Source organism: Lagopus muta, chromosome 1 (genome assembly GCF_023343835.1).
Source record: "Lagopus muta isolate bLagMut1 chromosome 1, bLagMut1 primary, whole genome shotgun sequence".
In the NCBI taxonomy this organism is placed as follows: Eukaryota; Metazoa; Chordata; class Aves; order Galliformes; family Phasianidae; genus Lagopus; species Lagopus muta.
In genome coordinates this window covers 144,022,128-144,037,994 of record NC_064433.1, presented here as the reverse complement: position 1 = coordinate 144,037,994, position 15,867 = coordinate 144,022,128, and the positions used below count along the sequence as shown (strand labels likewise).

General features: G+C 42.4%; 1 protein-coding gene across 10 annotated transcripts in view; it reads left to right on the top strand.

The window, feature by feature from the left end:
• MBNL2 (muscleblind like splicing regulator 2) overlaps nucleotides 1-15,867 on the top strand; it is a 105,864-nt gene that overhangs the window by 31,900 nt on the left and 58,097 nt on the right. For 9 of the 10 annotated variants that reach the window (XM_048933218.1, XM_048933215.1, XM_048933219.1 and 6 more), the window contains exon 2: nucleotides 3,370-4,201. The exons of the other annotated variant lie outside the window; for it this stretch is intronic. In XM_048933218.1, the coding sequence (XP_048789175.1) occupies nucleotides 4,028-4,201 (174 nt within the window). In that variant the 5' untranslated portion in view covers nucleotides 3,370-4,027. The remainder of the gene's footprint in view (nucleotides 1-3,369; nucleotides 4,202-15,867) is intronic. 10 annotated transcript variants of the gene reach the window in all.

Here is a 15,867-nt window from a genome sequence, read left to right as displayed (position 1 = left end):
TGGGGCTTCTAGCACCTGTATGGTTTGCATTATTTGATACATAAAAGGATTTCTTAATTATTGTTGTAATTTGTACTGGGAAGGTTTATCTGCCAACTTGGAAAAAGAGAAACAATTTAAAACAGAAGACAGATCTGGAGTCTGACAGGCTGTTTCCTGCTCTCTCAGGAGAGTATGAAATTGGCAAAAGGCTCCCACTCCTCCATGTCTTGCTAGCTTTCTGCAAAAGGGAAGTAATGCTTATCTGAAAGAAGAGATCTGGAGCTAGGTATCTTTTCCAAATAAACGTCCTTGAATTTATTTCATTTAACCGAACAACAAATTGAACCTCCAGAGCAAACCAAAAAGCAAAGCTTTCTGCCTGGATAAGGAACCTGATTGGTGCCAAGTGCTGTAGGCTAGTGAGATCCTGTTGATTTTAGCAGGGCAGCTTGACTTTGTCTGATACTTTGGAACAGAAATTGAAGACAGAAGGACAGAGTTTACACTCGCTGGAGGGTCCCAGTCTTCTCCATATGGATGTGCTCTGCAGCAAGTGGTCACAGTGAACTGTGGTGTTAGTAACGGCTGAAGTAACGGTTGTGACAGGCATTTTATTGAGGCTTTTTTGTTATTAGCATTTTATTTGTGTTGTCTTTCGTAAATCCTATGTTTCTTTCCCTTGTTTACTTCAATCTGTTCACCTTATAACCATATTCTCTTCTACTTTCCTTCTAAAAATCCTTTTCCCTTTTTCACCTCAGTGTTCTCTTTCTTCCTTTTGACTTTCTTTCCCACCCACAATTTTGTGTTAGTCCCCATAACGCCCCTTCCATCCTTCCTCCTTCCCTCCATTTCCATAATGAGCCATTTCACTTTCCTTCTTTCTATTCCCGTATTTTCCTTCTCTTGAACTCTTGCTTCACATCTTGAACTCCCGCGTTCATTGATTCCTCCTGTATTTTTTTCCCCAGTTTCTCTTCCTTCTCTTTGTATTACTTCCCACTCAAACTGTATCTTTCCAAACAGTATTCTGTCACGTTTCAAGGATAGGTGATGGACAGAGGACGTATGCCTGCTGCCAGGGATGTGGCTATGAATACACTGGGCACAGAAGTGGTCCTCATGTGCCCTGCAGTGTTGGTGCCTGCTTCGTAGGGAAGGCATGTCCTCCTTCAGGCAGGTCTCAGCGCTGAAGCCAATTGCAGTAGAAACTGAACAACTACATGTACTGAAACTACATCCTCAGCACTTACTGAGAAGTTACATTGTGATATTTTTGAGAAGATTTCTGAGATTCCTCATGCTCCCCTTTCCTCAGCAAATCGCTACTAGGATGATGATATGTAAGAAGACGAGAAGTACAATGAAGCTGTGCTTCGTTCCTCTTCTACTCTAGTCTTCCACCCCACACACTGGGTGGTTCTTGCTGCGGCCTCATGAATCTTGTATGTGATTCTGGTGTGCATATTTTTGTAAAAAAAAACCCGTGGCTACAGTCATTTATATAACGTGTTTGCTTTGCCATCACGTGTAACGCCTGTTTTTCTTCAGTCTTCACACCTACTGTTTGAAAAGTAGCCTAGTCTTTTGTGGTAGTGTGCAGCACAGCAGACTATTACTACTTGTGAGTTTGAGCTGTGTGCAGCGTAACATTTACCCTTTTTCTAAAATTCTGGTCTGTTTCCTACATGTATTACTGAAAAACATTATGGGCATTTCTAAATTTGAATGAGTGGCTCTAGAGAGAATATTTCCTCTTTTGCATTTACCCAGCTAAATCATCAGCCTGACAAACTATCAGCTCAGCAGGCTCTTTGGAAAGGCCCTCCCTCTCTTTCCCCCCTTCTTTCCTTTTAATCATTTCCAAGTATTTTCTCACCTCTTTGTACATTTCCAACTTCACCCCACTCTTCACTGATGCTGTGGGACAACGCTGGTAGAATGTTTAATTAAATAAATGTTCAATTCTTGTACTGTATTGTGCCACGGTTGAGTAGAGTTATTATAAAATATGCTCACTCTAAATGTATTAAATTAAATTGTACTAATTCTCAGACTTGATAGGGATCTTCTGGACGCGTTACTGCATGTTTGATTTGACACTGAATTTTTGAACAATTAGCATTTCATTGCCTGTATTCTTTCTAGTAGTGGCAAATTTTGTTATAGGTATTAATCACAGCAAAATCCTTTTTGATAGCGTTACTAAGTTGTAGAAGAGCCTTTGGATGCAAAGGCTTGGAAGTCAGAACTGCGAACTGTTCCTGAAACAGTGTGTGAGTAATTCTTACTCGCATTGCTAACCCTCCTGGCTTCGATTAAATCAAATGAATCTAAGCACAGAATGGTAATTATTTTGGCATGGGAAAGCTGACAGTGTTTTCAGAGCTATTTTTATTGCTACATTTTAAAATATCACTTATTCCAATCTTCCCCCTTTCTTTATTCATCTTGCATAAAAATAATCCATCAACTGTTTCTGGCTGTTATCTGCAAAGTGAAGTTTGTGTGTTCCTTTGAAGCTGAACAGAAGGAAACATCATGACCGTGATTTCACTGTCTGCATATAATATAGTCATTTATTAAAAACTGTTTATAACGTCCAACCCTTTGATTTTCAAACCTGTTTATCTAGAAAATATCCTAGGTATTTTACAGTCCTAAAATAGCTTGAGTTCTGTATTTAAAGCTCTTAGGCTTTGGTGTTGAACCATGTATTTGTATAGGTACATGAAAGCCAATTTAATAAAAGAAAAAATCAGATAAGGGCTGCTTTGTATTAGAAAGAGCTAATCAGATGATCTTTTGTGAAGCCTTTTTGAAACAACCTTTGGCTTACCAGGGAGCCATTCTATTTTCTGGAAATGTGAACTTCTTTTCCTGTAATTCTGTGAAGGCGGTTCTTTGGGATTTCTCTTTTCCTGGAGAAAAAAAGAGAGAGAAATGAGAAATCTAAACAGAATGCTACCATCTTTATTTCTAAGGAAGAGCAAATAAAAAGTAGCAGTTTCCAATGAAATAAAACAATCTAAAGGGCCAAATGATAAATTAATGGAAACTGGTTCTTGTATATTATTTTGGAGACTAAGCACATTAGATTGAATTGTTTCACAACCAGCACGCCTAATTATTGTGTCTGCCACATTCATCTATTTAAATCATTCCCAACTTTTGGATTGCTGCCTAGAATATTATTGTAATACGTGTTTCAGCTGGCTGTTCCCTTGTCATGCACTACTTCATGAAGGAGGCTGATTTCGTTTGGAAAAAGAAATAGAAGCAAGTATTGGTAGGATATTTAGAGTACCTGATAAGAAGCAATGATAGGTTTCATAAAGTTGATGTGAACGAGCTGAATGTGAACTGATATTATATTTGTTTTGTCAGGTCAGTGATTTAAAAAGTGCCTTTGTGAAGTCACTTTTATGAGAGAGGACTGCTACGCCTGTGTTTTCAAAATACTGTCTTTGCCAGCTAGACGTTGCCTTGACCTTACCTGTGGCGGAAGATACCTCAACTGTCTTGATTTGCCAATTAACTGATGGGAAACTGAACTCACCGTAAAAGCAGGAAGAAGGAATTATTATTACTGGGACATGAACAAATGAATGCATTGCTTTTCTTGTGTAATCAGTACCAGCAAGCAACCTGCGGCGAACTAATATTCCATCCAAGAGTGCCATTGCAGTGAAGGACGTGTGCTTGTAACCGGTGCATCAGTGATACAATCAGCAGACCCACACATTTTACAGACAGAAATGCTCCTGAGCATGATCTTCTTCAGCCAAAAGTCTACAAGTGGGACTTAATGATTGATGAGTGACTGCTCGCCGATAAACTTTCTCGGTTTATTCAGTGTTGTGTGACTTGGACATCATTAATTGTCCACTTTTAAAAAAAAACAAAAAACTTTCAGTTGGAATTATTTTTTTCCTGGTGTTTTGTTTTGTTGTTTATTTTTCCTTCGTCAGTAACTTTGGAAATTTCTTTGGCGTAATTCGCTTGACGGGGAAGTTCTACACAAATTCTGCATCAGCCTTTCAACATGGCTTTGAATGTTGCTCCTGTACGAGATACAAAATGGCTAACGTTAGAAGTGTGCAGACAGTTTCAGAGGGGAACTTGTTCACGCTCTGATGAAGAATGCAAATTTGCACATCCCCCTAAAAGTTGCCAGGTTGAAAATGGAAGAGTTATTGCCTGCTTTGATTCCTTAAAGGTAAGGAAGAAAATTGCATGTGCAATGTAGTTGCTGATATATTGTATTGTAAGCAAAAATTGAAATTGAATTACAGCTAATCAGAAGGTAATTTTGTGGCTTGTTCTTGGTAAGATGTATGTTAATACAAGTGTTACTTGTCTTAACTTTTGTTTATTGAAGCTCTGAAAAGCTTTCTTTCTAAGGTTTTTTCTTTTCCAGTGTCAATATGTTGTTTACTGGAATGTCATATGACTGTGGGATACAGGATTGCTTTCAGCTGGTGTGAAAACTGTAGTTACATTTTATAAATTACCATTGTTCCACTGCAAATGAAAATACATGATGGCAGACTACTGGGCCATTGTCAGAGTGCTAGTGAGTCAAATGTTATTTAAAAAAAGTACATTTTCATTTAAACCAATAAAAGTAAGAAAAGCCTATCCGTTGCTTCAATTTTGACACAGCAGATTGTTTACCCTAGTATTGTAGACTCCAAGATAAAGGAATAGCGTTGCTCTTTATGTACATATTGTTAGTATAGATAGCCATCTAAGTTTAGAACAGAGTGAAGGGATGCAGAGTGCCTGCATTAGAAATAGTGTGGCCAGCAGGAGCAGGGAGGTGATCATCCCCCTGTACTCAGCACTGGTGAGGCCGCACCTCGAGTACTGTGTTCAGTTTTGGGCCCCTCACTACAAGAAAGACATTGAGGTCCTGGAACGTGTCCAGAGAAGGGCAACGAAACTGGTGAGGGGTCTGGAGCACAAGTCCTATGAGGAGAGGCTGAGGGAGCTGGGATTGTTCAGTGTGGAGAAGAGGAGGCTCAGGGGAGACCTCACTGCACTCTACAACTTCCTGAAGGGAGGTTGTGGTGAGGAGGGGTTTGGCCTCTTCTCCGAGGCAACAAACAGGACACGGGGTAATGGCCGCAAGTTGTGCCAGAGGAGGTTTAGGTTGGACATAAGGAAGAACTTTTTCTCTCAGAGAGTGGTCAGGCACTGGAATGGCTGCCCAGGGAGGTGGTGGAGTCGCCGTCCCTGGCAGTGTTCAAGAGGCGTGTGGATGAGGAGCTGCAAGAGATGGTTTAGTGCTTGTGGTAGCAATGGTGATGGGAGGATGGTTGGACTAGATGATCCTGTAGGTTCTTTCCAACCATGTGTTTCCATTATTCTATAATTTTCTTCTCTGGAGGAAATCTAGTACTTATACTGGTGGACCACGAGGTCTGTGTGACCTCCTAATGACATCACGCACGCTTCAGAAAGCTATTTTAAAAATTTTGCAAAAATATTTTGCTCTGCTGAAAAGACTGAATAACCCCATGGGATTTGAGGAGTACACGATGTTTTCTGTGAAGATGTGCTTGTATTCTCATGTAAACAGAAGGACAAAAAACATTTTTGTGTGTATAAATAATGATCAGGAAAAGTTACCCATTTGAAATTCTATTTTGAAAACTGGGGCAATTTGTCTTTCGGGCATGGGGAATATATTGGTCTGCTTTTTAAATTCAGCTCTGTAAATCGGAATTTCAGTTACTTAATGAGAGCTCTTGCTATGGCAGTATCAGTGTGAATGAGAAGAAAGTTCCACGTTATTTGAAAGCATTTGTTTAATTCCATTACGCTTTTGAAAATTTTTAATTACAATACAAAATGCTCTACTACTCATCTCTTTTTCTGTGTGTGCTGATATTTTTTTTTCTCTTCTTTTGAAGACTCAGAAGAAGGTAACTTGGTGGAAGTGTTTGTGAGGGGTTTATGTTCTGTCTGTCCTGTAAACCAGAACAGCACCTTTGGAGTCATCACATCGAATGCTATTAATGACCTTAATCCCTGGATTACTGCACGATAAACTGCAGCAACGTCTTTGTAGATGTTCTAGTATGTTGGTCACTTGCCAGTGGGGTGATTTCTTCTTCTTAATGGATGGGCCAGCAAAAGGACAATAAGTAGCTTTCATAGAAAATAAGCAAGTCGGTGGAATTGTTTCAAATGCAATGTTTTACCCGTTGTAGAAGCTCAGGAAACAGTTTATAAGCTGCCAAAGAAGTTTAATTTAAAACTAAGGCTTTATTTGAGTGTTTGTTTGTTTATAGAACTGTAAGATTTTAAATTGGTCAGACCATAGCTTAATTCTTCATTTCTAACATCAAACCTGAATTTGTGTTTTATCCCTATAACCTTGGAAGCAGGGGATTAGTATGAGAGGAGAATCATTCTTACACTCTTATGATTCCCTGACCAAAGGAATTATTAAACAACAGAAGACTTGGCCACGAGGCTAATCAGTGCCAAAGCAATAGTCTTAATTTCAGAGTTTAGAAGTATAACCCTAGTAGCTGTATAGATAAAAGCAAATCTGGGAAGAACTTCAATTGACCTAAAACTCAGTGCTCTGAGTGTGTATGCCCCTTCTTTCTCTGGAAGAAAAAGGAATTGATGTTATGAAGCTGCACTGGTTACAATGGGCTTCATTGCTTCTTCCATGACTGCCCTTGCTGGGCAGGAGGCCTGATGTGGGGCAAAGTGCTCTGTGTTCATCCTATAACAGTAGGGCTGGCAGGGCAAGAGGCTGCTGCTGCATCTTCAAAGCTAAAGCATGCTTGTGCTGCCTGCTCGCCTTGCCCTGGCATTGCAGGGTGCCTGAGGCTCCAGCACCAGTTATTTGAGCTACAGGCTTTTGTGCTGGGATGATCACCACCCAAGAAATGGAACTTGTGTTGCAGCCAGATTTAATAATGCAGTGAGGGATTGCTGTGGATAACTTGCTGACAACCGGCATCGTTGCTCAATGGGAAGAAGTCCGAAACCATTTTAAAAACAAAATCAAAGCAAACAAGCACTTTTTGTCCTTGTGCAATAGGCACCAGCTCTGATGGGTTGGCACTTCCAAACCTGGCACTGGGGGCCAAAACTGAGGTGCCCTGCCCTGTCCTCTGCTCTGTAGCTCTGCTCCCCAGGCATCTGGCAGAAGGGAGCAGGCACTCATGCCTCCTGTGCTGTGTTTGTCAAGCTCATTTGATCAAATTGCCAGTAAAGATGGGATCGGAACGAGACGCCCAATTGTGGCCTGAAACCACAGAGGCAGAGGCTCAGGTTTCCTTCTGCTGACCGCTGCAAGCTGGCTGATAATGTCTGTGCAGCTCAGCATCAGTCAGAGCCCAACCTTCAATACATGGAGGGCTTTCAGGAATCGCTGAAACTGCATGGCTCGAGGCTGTATCAGCAAGTATCCCGAATCCGTTATCTGCATTATTCCAAAGGGTGTTTGTAAATTGATGCACGTATGGCAAGAATGTGTCCAGATAGCTCAATTTGTTTATACTGTTGGTGGAGAGGCTGCTGTTGTTAGCCACATAAATCTATCTGATGGCGCAGCTTCCTGAAAAGCTGGCGTTGGTCATATGGCTTCAGAATAACTCTTTGGAATTCAACCGGCGGGATAACATTTTATGTAAATAAACAGTCCAGAGTTATAGATAAAATCAGAATTTAATTAAAAAAAAACAGAAGCTGTTTTCTTTACTGAACACTGAGCCGTACTTTAATGCGGGCAATTATTTAGAATTTATTTGTATAATAGCCAGAGCTTTGGAGACTTAGCATTTTTGCTGTCTTGGTTTGGTGCATCTGCTGTAAAAATAAATAACAGTGAGTAAGCTGAGTGTCTTTGGATAAATATCTTCCTACCCAGAGAAGAAACAGGATTTTTTTAGTCTAAGATTGAGGTATATATTGCATTTATGTGGTGCCTTGCAGCTACAGCACCTCTATAAGAAATCAGTCAGACACAAGATACAGCACTCAGGCTGTGGCTGTCCTTGAACCACAAATCATAACAGTCCACGTTCAGAGAAAGAACATGCACCCTCTGGATGTGTTCTTCCTTCTGGTTATCTGGGACTGGAGAGGGAGCAGTGTGGTGTCTGTGGGTGACAGCTAGATAAGACTGTTGAAGAACCTGCATGGAGCCACTGGACAGTTCAGCAGAAGCCTACAGAGATAACAAGAGGGCTAGAGCACCTCTCCTGTGACAAGAGGCCAAGGAAGCCTGGGGGAGCTCAGCCTGGAGCGAAGGTTCATGGGGGATCTTACCCATGCCTAGAAGTACCTAAAGAAAGGGTGCAAAGGCTACAGAGCCAGACTCTGTTCAGCAGTTCCCAGTGCTAGGACAAGAGGCCATGGGCACAAACTGCAGCCCAGGAGGCTCCCTATGAAAACGAGGAGCAGTGCTGTGCTGTGTAGGTGCCAGAGCACTGGCACAGGCTCCCTGCAGCTCTCCAGAAGCCACCTGGCCGTGGGCCTGGGCATCCTACTCTGGGTGGTGCTGCTGGAGCAGGTGGCCTTCTCACCTCAACAGTGCTGTGATTTTGTGACCAGAAGCATTTTCACTGTCTGCCTGTAGCCTTGTGATTGGTTAAAGATACTAAAAGCTGGTGTCAAGAGAGGAAATAATTGCAGCCAAGGGATGTTCAACTCTGGGCTGCACCACATCCTTCTTTGTGCTCGCATCGCTGTCTTGTGGTTGTGCAGTACACCAGGCTGGGAAATTGACTGTGGTTGAAACAAAGTTGTTGCAGTTGCTGCTGTCAGAAGGGACCAATTGTGGGTACCAGCAGAGCTCTGCTGCTTCTGCGGGAATCATGTCATGGCCTTAGGTCCAGGCTTCTGGAGTAATGGGATTGTATCAGAATCCAAGTTTTCCCATATTAAAGGGATCTATTTGTAGGTCTGCTGGTTCCAGATAAAGGGTCAATAGAATGTAGAGAACATTGTTTGCTTTTAACTCAGAAAGCATTTTTGACTCTGAAAACCTGTCCTAGTAATACTTGGCTTTAAACTCAGAAAAATTTGCAACAACCGCCCCTCGGACTGATTGCAGTTTTTCAGATCCAAAATGCTCACTGTCTAGGCTCTGAATATCCTTCATCTGTGAAATGCTCCAGGCTAGACAGAAATAGCTCAGGACTAATGAGCCTGGTTCAATTGCAGGCCAGAAACTTGCTGATGCCAGCTCCTGCCACATGGGCTTCTGAGATAGGGTTTGGCATTTTTTGTTTGGTTGAAGACAGAGCCTGGCCTGAACTACAGAGAGTACTTTGGGGGTTGTGCAGGGGATCGTTCCTGTTATTCCTGTAGGCACTGGTGCAGCAGTCAGTAGATAAGCACCCATTAACCCTTCACAGATAGCGTTGCCTCCAGCATCTGGGCTCCTTCCAGCAGGAGCCTTCACTGCTCTGCCAGCTAGTGCAGCACCTGAAATTGAACCAGGCAAGTGGCTCCCACTAGCTTAACATCCGGATGAAAGTGGCTCCCAGCTAATCCAGTTGCCTGTGGCTGACATGGATTAAGGCATATTTACATGACGAAGCCCAGAGCCTTTGCCAGTGGACAGGAAAGCAGCGAGCTACTGAAGAAGCTCTGCCAGTCAGAGCCTTGTCTGCTGCCTTAAACCATACTGAAGCCTTTCTGGGACTGTTGCTTCCCTTTGGATGCTGCAGTGATTTTGGGTCTTGTGATGAGGCCTATTTAAGGGGAAGTTTCAATTTCAGGAACTCCTCTGTTTGTGTTTTCATATTCTTGCTCAGTTCAAGCAGCTTAAATCTTCAAAAGTGAAGAACCTGGATATATAACACTTCATATATCACATGCAGAGACCTCCAAGTTCAACATTGCAAGCAAGCAAACCTGTTTTAAAAACTTACTTGTCCTGCTAGTGGTAAAGAACAAAATCCTTTAAGAGGAATATTAATATATAATATAATCTCTAGGGACGAGAACATGCAGAACTGTGCTGTATTTAAAAAATAGTAATAATAAAACATTAAAATGAATAGTAATGCCTATGAGAGAAAGAGGGGAGAAGCTTGGCAGGTAAAAATATGTTCATGTGCATTTCAGCAGGAGCAGACTCTCGTGTTCTCAGGCAAGTCTAGCTTTTAAATTACAGTCTGAATTCTCTTGACTCAGATTTATAACTTTTCTGCCAACTACTAGAAGGATACACTGTCTAAGCTACTATAGACAACAGAGGAGATATCTTAAAGATACTGTCACTGCAAATTTTATGGTGGCAACAAGAAAATGAAAGCACTTTTACGGCTAGAGTTGCATTTTTTTGTATTTTTTTCTAATCTATTTACTAGTGTCTAAATACATTGAGCTGTTCTATTTACTGAGCCAGCAGACTAGTGTGAACTGTTCATTTGCATTTTCATGAAAGCCTTTTAAGAACATGCCTATCTGGTCTCATTTGGCACTACAGAATAAAAGGTAATTGAACGCTGTACACAGTAGACTGTTTACCAAGTTAAAAGGGTTCCAAGAAAAAAAGAAATTTTAGGACCATCTACTTTGTTGAAATATCTGAAGCTGAAAAGAATCTGTGTAAGAAGGACTTGGCTTTATTTAGAAAAAGGAGGGAAAAAGTCTTTGTAAACTGAGCAGGCTGTCTGTAAGGGAGTGATCTCACAGTTAGGATGCACCAGCTAGCCATTTGCATTTATGCAATTCTTTTAGGGATCTCTAAATGCTTTATAAATGTTAAAGAATCGGGATCTTATCACACAGTGGGTAGATGATACCTGTTCTCACTTTGCAGTTGAGGCAATCTGGACAGATTGTAGGTGCGTGCCATAGACACAAGTGACTGGCTGGTTTTGTCCGTACCAGAGAGCATGTAAATGAGCAGTCACAGTGTTTTAACTGGCACAATTAAAACTCACAGTTATGTGGTGTGACGCTGTTCAAAGACAAGGTGAGTTCAAGGGCTGTGCCTACAGCTGGTGGCAACAAGGGAAGAATGACTGAAATGAGCAAACTCATTTCTCCTGGGTGACAGCATCGTTTGTTCCTTTGGGGCCCGTGAATTCAGCCAGCTTTGCTGCACAGTGACCTAATTTCAGTTGGATGGAGTAAGTTTAGGATCTGGGCATGTGGAATTTGCAGCCTAGAACTGTTCAGGTGAGGATTCAGAACCCTGGTCCCCTCTCTTCATGCATTATCCATGTAAAAGGCAAAACAATGGGTTCAGTTGTGTCACTTCTTATTATGCTTTTTAAAAGTAAAACCACATGTGAACAAGTTACAGGTAGTCTGGCAGCACCTGGTAGAAGCTTTCCTGTCTCTGAATTGCAGAGAAGTGTGGGCATGAAGTGAAACTGTAAATCAAGGCCAGTTTTAGCTTACTGAGAAGTAACTGTGGGCTCCCTCCGTGTTCAGAATAGCCATGGCCACCTTGGGTCAGACCAAAGCCTTGTTTAGTGATGTGGAAGGGCCAGTAGTGTAAGTTTAAGAGGAGGCATACAAGCATGTAATGGCCTCCTGGAGTGCTCTTGTAGCTGCCATTGGTCTGCTGCTCAGGGACTTTGAGAGCCAGATACGATCTGCCTGTACTTAATACTTCTTGCTTAACATCTTTCCCCTGGATTTGTCCTGCTGTTTGTTGAACCACATATACCTTCAGCACACACAACATGCTGCAGCAAGGTCTTGCACAACTTCATTACGCAGAGCTGCAGCAAACGATCTGCCGTTCATTGCAAACCTCTTGGTTTCATTTGATACCTCCTAGGTCTCATACTGCAGCAGCAGAAGAGAACTTGCTAGGAATTATCCTCAGAATAAATCTGTTTTATTTTTTTTCCTCTAGCTTCCCTCTGGAGAGGGTATGCATCTCTAAAGTGAATTCAAAGGTAGTATTTTGAGAGCAAATACATAACTTAAAATCTTGCCCCTGAAAATACAGTTGCAAAGACCCTGCTTTTTTTTTTTTTTTTTTTTTTTTTTTTTTAGGCTTGTGGCTCAAGATAAAGTTCAGATGTTGCATCTGATTATGTTGCTGTTTTTCCTGAGAATGTAGGTATAGCTTTGTGTTGCACCCTACCCACGTAACTGAGAGCTGCTGCTGAAAGAGATGGTTGCATCCAGTCCTATTTTCTGCCACACCTAACTGTGTTGTCTTTTTGTCTTTGTTCAAGTAATCAGTCATTCATCCACATAACTTGTTAGAGATGATCCAAAGGAGAGGAAAAGAACTGCATTCAAATCCGGTGTAAATTAAGGTTCAGTGGAGTTTAAGAAAGGAAAACATCTTTTTGAAGGTACTCTATCTCTGTGTTCAGGTACTCACAGTTATTCCTGCCTTGTCAGTCATTGTTCTTATTTGTTTTCTGCAAAACCCTCTGTTTTTACATTCCAGTTTTAATTCCTTTACTCCTCCCAACACCTACAACTTCCTTGAAACCTTTTTTTTTTCTGTTTGCCTCCCTCCCCTACATTCACCTAGCTGTCTCCATGCAAGCTGTGCTGGCTTACCTAAAGGTATGGTCAAAAACCAACAAGTTGAAGCATTGTGCAGATGCACTTAAAAACTCATGAACTTGGTTGGACGGTCATTCACTGCAGCATGAGCCCTGTCCTTCGCCGGATTTTGCCTCTTGAAGAAGAAGAAGGTTTCTCCTCTGCTTCAGAGCAAAGTCCAGAGGCACAGCCCTGCACTGTTGCCGCCCATGGCTAACACAGGACCTGTACAGGCTGAAGCCCAAGCCTGCATGACAGCAGCAGCACAGTGGCTAGAATGGAGGAAATCCTGACCTGTTACCAGCGCTTCTGGAGTGAGAGTTTTGCCCTCAAACTGGAGCTGTGAAAAACACAGAAGCTGAACCAGTTCCCTGTGTAGGCAGTGTTGTCTTGTAGAAAGAACAGGTGTTTCCTTCGGGCCTTGTTTTGTTTCTTTGTTTGTCTCTCATAGCAACAGTACTGTGAGCGTGAAGTTATCCAGACCATCACTATTACACTGTGTTACCAGCAGAGCTGCTGAAGTCCAGCACTTTGCTTTAATTTGATATCAGTTGGTATCAACCCAGTTGGGCTGTTTGATAACTGAGCTACCCAGATCCCCATTTGCTCTGAGGGTGTGGGAACTTCCCTGGTCATCATTGAGCTTTGCTGTGATCAGAGCAGAAGCCTTTTGTATCTGGGAGACCAGTTGCAACAGCTTGTGCCTCCTTGGGCCTGTTTTTGCCACCTGCATGAGCTAGTGAGTGTTTACTGGCAGCTTTCACTGTGGTAGAACTTGCTGAGCAGGTCCTATGGCCTGGGGAGGAGAATGAGCAACAGAAACAATAAAGGTTGAAGGAAAAGGCAGTTAAAGAACAGTAGCTGAAGGATGTAGTACAAATATATCTTCTTGTTCAGTGAATCACGTTTTCCTGAGGGACCCACATTACTCTCTTCGTAATTCCTGGTTGCTGACCGTGCTGGCTTGAGTTAATTCCTGGAGCTTGCTTTTTCTGGAAGCCCCAGCAAAGACTGACAAAGAATATGTCCAGGTAGTTTGCCATACCCGTTTATCTCAGGCACAGCTGCCATTCAGTTTTCAATCTCAGCCTGCATGACCAGGAGCAAGTAGGCAGACTGGTAAGAGCTGCAGGAAACATTGTGTGGAAAGGCAGATGTTCTTCAGATTCTCATGCTCTTGGGGGTCCTTCATATACCCACTAATTCTCCGTGCAGTTATTGTTGCTGCACCAACCCGTGCTCCCCTAAGCTTTATAATAACTGGTCTGTGGGTGTAGTGAAGGCATAATTCAATCAGTCTCTGACTCATCCCATCACTAGGATTTTGAACACAAGAGCAATTGCTTGCTGCCCACTCCTCCCCCACACTCCTTATTAACTCAGGTCACTGTTCCTGCAGGCTTGCTCTCTCCAGGTCTTCCCACCTACTCTTTTTTTTTTTCTTTTTTTTTTTTTTCTCTTGGCCTACAGAATGCAGCTTTCTCTCAGCTCAGGAGTCAGCTGTTCTTCCCAAGCTGTTACACTTGGAGTGCTTTATCAATAAAAAATACAGGGTTGTGGTCAGATGTGGGGAGCTTCCTGATGTAAAAGCCTGGTAGACCTATGTTCCTGTTAAAGACTTCCACAAGACTGGAAAGATAAGTTTAATAGCAAAAGATCGGACAAGACTATTTATCTGCAAGTCCACTTGACAGCCATCCCTCTCTCCTAACTCACATCTCACACAAAGACTGGCACCTTGCTTCTGAGGAGGTGGATTGCATTGGAAACCCACTGCAAAAAAAAAAGGAAAGCTGTTATCATTTTAGAGATGTTGGAACTTAGTGTTGAAAGGCTGGTGTGAGGCATCAGTCCCACAACTGAAATTCAAGAGGAAATCATGTGTGACTGTTTTTTTCCACAACAATATGTTGTTTCTGGTGGCTGAGAGCATATTGTAACACCTGGGATTAGATTCCTGCAAGGTCTTGGCCAAAGCAAGGAAAAAAATAGTGATGGTGAAAAAAAATCAGTCGTCTCATCTACTTTGTCCATGAGCCATAGGGCAAGGTGTTATGAACAATTTTCTCAAAGTCTGAAGGCCCCAGTGCTTAAAAAGACAAATCATTGAGCAGTGAAGGAAGTAGATGTCCAGTGGAAAACAGCATGGATGTGTGACAGAGGTAGCTGCATCAGTGAAGCACCGATGACTTAATGTGCCAGTGGGGCCATCCTGCTTCGTGTTGGCAGCTGTGAACCTACAAGCTCAAGCATTGCTATACACCAGTACCCTGTGCAGTGCCAGGCTACTAACTGAAAGATGGCTTTGTAGCATCACTGTATTGGAGTTACACCCTTTTTCATGAGGCATTCCAACTTTTCAGTCCTTACTTCCCCTCAGATTCAATTGGTTTTAATGAGAGGGAATCCATGTGCTCTGTCCTTGCAGCTGGATGGATGGCTTCGGCTAGCAGCCCATCAGCTCTGCTGCTTCTACCTCACTTCCACATGCAATAGGATAGACAGTTTCTGAACTCTGTAAAACACTAATTTATTTACTTTTATTTTAAATTCAGCTGGAGCCTTGAGTTGAGCACTCTGCAAAGATGCTTCTCTTAATAGGTTTGTGTACCATTTTATGTGTTGTCTTACTGTCTGGTGGCAACTGTGTAGATAAGTAATAGCCAAAAGAACTGCTTGGCTAAGCTGTGAATGGAGCTGCTAGGACCTCTTCTGTTGGTTCAAAGCGAGCCAAAAATGAAAATCCAGCATGTCAGATGCTAGACTAAGCCACAGTGGCTGCTCTTGAACGGTTCCACCAGCACTCACCCTCAGCCAAGTAAATGACTTCACATAAGCAGCTTTCCTAGCTAGATGTGAATTTTTAGGGACATTTAATGCCCTTTATTCTAAGATCCCTTTCTAGATCAGGCCATCACTATAAAATTAATGTATACTTATTTGCAATGGAAAGGACTAGATCTTTGGGTTTGGTTTTTGGCCACAACAGGGGAACCTCATGCTATTTGAGATGCCCTAGAGTGTTCTTGATGGCTTTCCAGTGACATGTCAGAAGAGTGTGTCATATCTGTTGGCACTGCGCAGAAGTCTGGAATGTCTCAGTGTGCTCCAAATGGTTCTGCTGACTTCTCTATGGCAACTGACTGAAACCCTTCTCAGGAGGCAGCATTAGCTGCTCTACTAACTTGAGATTGTGATGCTGATTGCCTTGAGTAAAAAGACATAAATGGGAAATGCTGGGAAATGGTTTTAAGTTGAGGGAGGGGAGATTTAGGTTGGATGTCAGGGGGAAGTTCTTTACAGAGAGAGTGGTGAGGTGCTGGAACAGGCTGCCCAGAGAGGTTGTGGATGCCCCGTCCCTGGAGGTGTTCAAGGCCAGGT